Here is a 3,821-nt window from a genome sequence, read left to right as displayed (position 1 = left end):
TATAGTGATCGAGAATATTTGTTTTGAAGATATTAGTCGAATCCCTTTCAAGATTTTGTAAATCTTGCTACACGTTTTCAGGATGTGTTATTATTCGTACACGTTTTTCAGGATGCTTCTCGGGCTGAAACTTCAGAAGCATTAATGATATGCTGAAGCCTCTCCTTAACAGAATAATTACCATTTCTTATTTCTGCCATGGCTTCTTGTAACAGCCTTGAAACACCTCTATTGGATTTGTTTATATAATTAACAATGTACGCAACGCAAGCATATCTGCATAGCTAAAATAGCTCGAAGTTCGTCTATTTCATCATTAGATAAATTGGCGTTAAGTAATCTATTGATTTTGTCGAAATTTTCTTTGTGTACCTGAAGTTCATTTGAATCAATATCTTCAGAAAGCGGCAAAAGTATTTCAGTGTTTGGCATTGGGGGATACGGAATGTGGAAACGACAAAATTGTTGTCCACGAATTTCACGTTGGCATGATCTACTGTGGTTGTGACGCTGAACATTTATAAAATTGTGCACATCAGTAGTTGACGAATCTGTGGAAATAAACCTATCAATGAAACTTGTTACTGGCTCGAATGTCGTATGGTCTGAAATATTTATTTGAGGTGCATTATATAACCAGTATATTCCATGCAAATGAGGAGAACCCCGTTGTTGAAATTCTATTCTCCAGTAATATTTAATTACATTATGTTCCTGGAATATTCCGCCATCAGATTTGAAATATTTAAACAAATGCCTAATTCTCTGATCAAAATATCTCGAACATGTTATTGGATCTGCACGAATAAGATCATACTTTTTTTGAGTTGAGTAGGACATAGCTTCCATTTCAGTAATGTCTTTTCCTTCCAATATTTTCACTAGAATTACTAATAATTCGGGCCACTGGGATTCGGCAGCAGACAACGTAATAAAAAATGTCGGAAGTCCAAACTGTCTTATCATGGCTAAAACTTTTCTCTTTTCTCCTTCCCAGTGAGCTGGCGAAGATCGTATGCCTTTCAAAATGTGATAACCGTCGTCATGTTGAACAAGATTGTGGATAACTTGATCATCCAAAACCTCAGCCGCCGTAAATTGTCTATTTCCAACCTTTTTCCTTAAGCAAGTAGAAATGCTGCTTTTAATGCGGGAAAACTCTAATTTTTTATAAGAATACAAAATTTTGTCAACCCGTGCACACCGTCTGTCGTAACGTCGAACCTCAGACTTAATAATTTTTCCAATACTAGCACTACAATTTCTTTTAATACCGCAGTATATTGTAGGATAGGAAAGTTCCTCAGAATCCTCGTCCAAGAGCATATCTAACGGCCGCTGTCCTTCGCCGGGAGCCACGGAAATACGCTGCAATGGCATATTTTCTACAGGATTATTATCTAATAAAGTTTCTTGTGGGTTCACTTCTTCAATATCATCCTGTGCTAAATTATTATTTATTAATTGAGAGACTACCTCTGCGTCTTCCACGTTGGAAACGAAAGGTATTTCTTCAGCAGAACTAACATTATTCAACCATTCCGCGGAAAGAACTATATTATGTTTCGTATACAGTTCTGTATTTATGAGATATCTTGCTGCCTCGTAAATTTTTGCTGGTCGTATGGTTTCGGTCATGAAACTTTGTTCATATTTTAGCCTACGCTTTAGATGAACTTGAACAACTTCCGTTTGATTAAAGTTTCGTGGAAGTACATTCACTGTTTTGTCTAATTGAATTGGTACATTAACAACGGCACCCCTTACAGCACATTGGCGGTTGTATCCTAGAGAAACAATTCGCATAAAGGGAATTCGTGGCGACACGAATCGTTCTTCTAATGGGGTCATTCCTTGAAGTTGTCTTGGAATCTCTGGGAAGTGCAAACCATTTGATAAACAAATTGTGGGTACTCTCCCTCCGTTAGAAATTTTGTGACACGTATTACAAAATTTGTATTGATTATCTTCGGATGGGAATGTATTTGAGAGGAAGAAAACTTCGGATAGATTGGGATATTTTGTTAAAAATGTATCTTTAACAATAAATTTAATTTGGTTTGGAAACCATAGTCCCCCGCAGCAAATGCAAATTTCCGTCGGCCCATTTTTAATTAGTTCTGAAAATTCTTCAAATTGTACGGACCGATGCCTTTCAGAATCCCTTTCTGAATTCTCTATTCTAGATTCCGGAGAAAGATTTTGCCTTATATAAGCAAGTCTGGCAGCATGACGGCTGTTTTCAATTTGTCTGTTAACGGCATTTGACCTATGACTATTCACGCGAGAGTTTCCTCTTTGGGTTTGGTCCTGAGCTCGAATACGATTAAGTCGTCTAGCTTCACGACGTTGTTGGGTATTGCGTTGCTGCTCAGAAATGCGGTATACTTGATTCGTTCTTCGAACAATATGTTGTTCCGAGTCATTTAAACGTTCTGCCTGTCTATATGTAATATCAAGCCGCTTGCTCGGACAAGCGGTACGAAATATCCTGTCGACGAATACGGTGTGCTTCAGTATCCCTCTCTCGTTCAGCTTGTCGATAACTTTCATCCTCCCGGCGTAATGAATGTTCGGCAGTATTTCGTTCCTGCTCGAACAATCTATACGTTATGTCCTGCCTACGAACACGATGTTCTTCGGCATCCCGTTCTCTTTCCGCTTGTCTATAGTCTTCGTTTTCCCGACGACGTGAACGTTCGGCTGTATTTCGTTCTTGTTCCGATGTTTGGAAATTAACGTCCTGGCGACGAATGCGGTGTTCTTCAGCATCCCGCTCTCTTTCTGTTTGGCGATAAGTTTCATTTTCTCTACGCATACGATGTCCTTCGGCATCCCGCTCTCTTTCAATTTGTCGAATACTTTCATTTTCTCTGCGTATACGATGTCCTTCGGCATCCCGCTCTCTTTCAGTTTGTCGAATGCTTTCATTTTCTCTGCGTATACGATGTCCTTCGGCATCCCGTTCTCTTTCCACCTGCCTATAGCTTTCGTTTTCTCGACGGATCGAATGCTCCGTCGTATTGCGTTCTTGTTCTATAAGTCGGTAATTTTCATCCAATCGGCGACGAGAATGTTGAGCCATATCGCGTAACTGCTCAACTGCTCTGTTGAAGGAGGACCTTCTCCTCGATTGTCGAGCAATGCGGTCTCTTTCACGCTCGGCATCCCTAAATTCGGCATCCTGCCTTCTTGTGGCTAAAATGCGAGCGTTCCTTTCCCCATCCGCAGGATTTTGGTCTCTATGCGTACGAACTCTCAATGCCGTTAAACGTTGACGTTGTTGAGACGATTGTCTACGTAGTCTGGGCATATTGAAGTTTTAATATATATATGAGTTCGTACACTAAATGTATCTAGTCCCACTGTATTTTTATGACCGCCTTGAACCTCGAATTTTTGTTTTCTATGACCTTTTAGAAATAATGATTTGTAACTCTGGTAATTTATATTAATACACTTCACTTACCAATATTTCCAATTGTACTAATGGTTATATAAGAATATATATTGAACACTTTTCACTTTATATTAAAACAATAATACTTTTAAGCGCACTATGAACCTTTCTTGTTAAGTAGTTATGAAGTACTAAGTATGTAAATAATAATTGGCACATCTTAAATATAATCCAATCATCCTATCCAGGTATATATGCAGCACAGGTACATTGCCTGCTCATGGACCAGGTGTTGTTTACAAAAATTTTAAGAAAATTAAAAACATACCCCTTTTGGGACAGGTAGAACCCTTCAGCGCAATAAATTCCCCTTTTATCGATGCAGGTAAAATATATTAAGTTGTTTATTACGTCAGTTATA

General features: G+C 38.6%; 1 protein-coding gene across 1 annotated transcript; it reads right to left on the bottom strand.

The window, feature by feature from the left end:
* Positions 1-817: 817 nt before the first annotated feature.
* On the bottom strand, positions 818-3,313 carry LOC133331676 (zinc finger CCCH domain-containing protein 13-like; the record flags this gene model as incomplete). The annotated part of the gene is made up of 3 exons (XM_061540057.1): positions 2,506-3,313; positions 1,275-1,787; positions 818-1,160 (listed from the first exon to the last, which is right to left on the bottom strand). Coding segments are annotated over exons 1-3 (1,664 nt in total), but the record flags the coding sequence as incomplete, so codon positions are not given.
* Positions 3,314-3,821: the final 508 nt, after the last annotated feature.

The sequence above is a fragment of the Musca vetustissima genome, unplaced genomic scaffold (assembly GCF_032173495.1).
Source record: "Musca vetustissima isolate MV318-11 ecotype Yass unplaced genomic scaffold, APGP_CSIRO_Mvet_v1 utg109251, whole genome shotgun sequence".
NCBI classification, from domain to species: Eukaryota; Metazoa; Arthropoda; class Insecta; order Diptera; family Muscidae; genus Musca; species Musca vetustissima.
The sequence above is the reverse complement of the archived record's forward strand: the minus strand, read 5'-3'. Positions and strand labels throughout refer to the sequence as shown.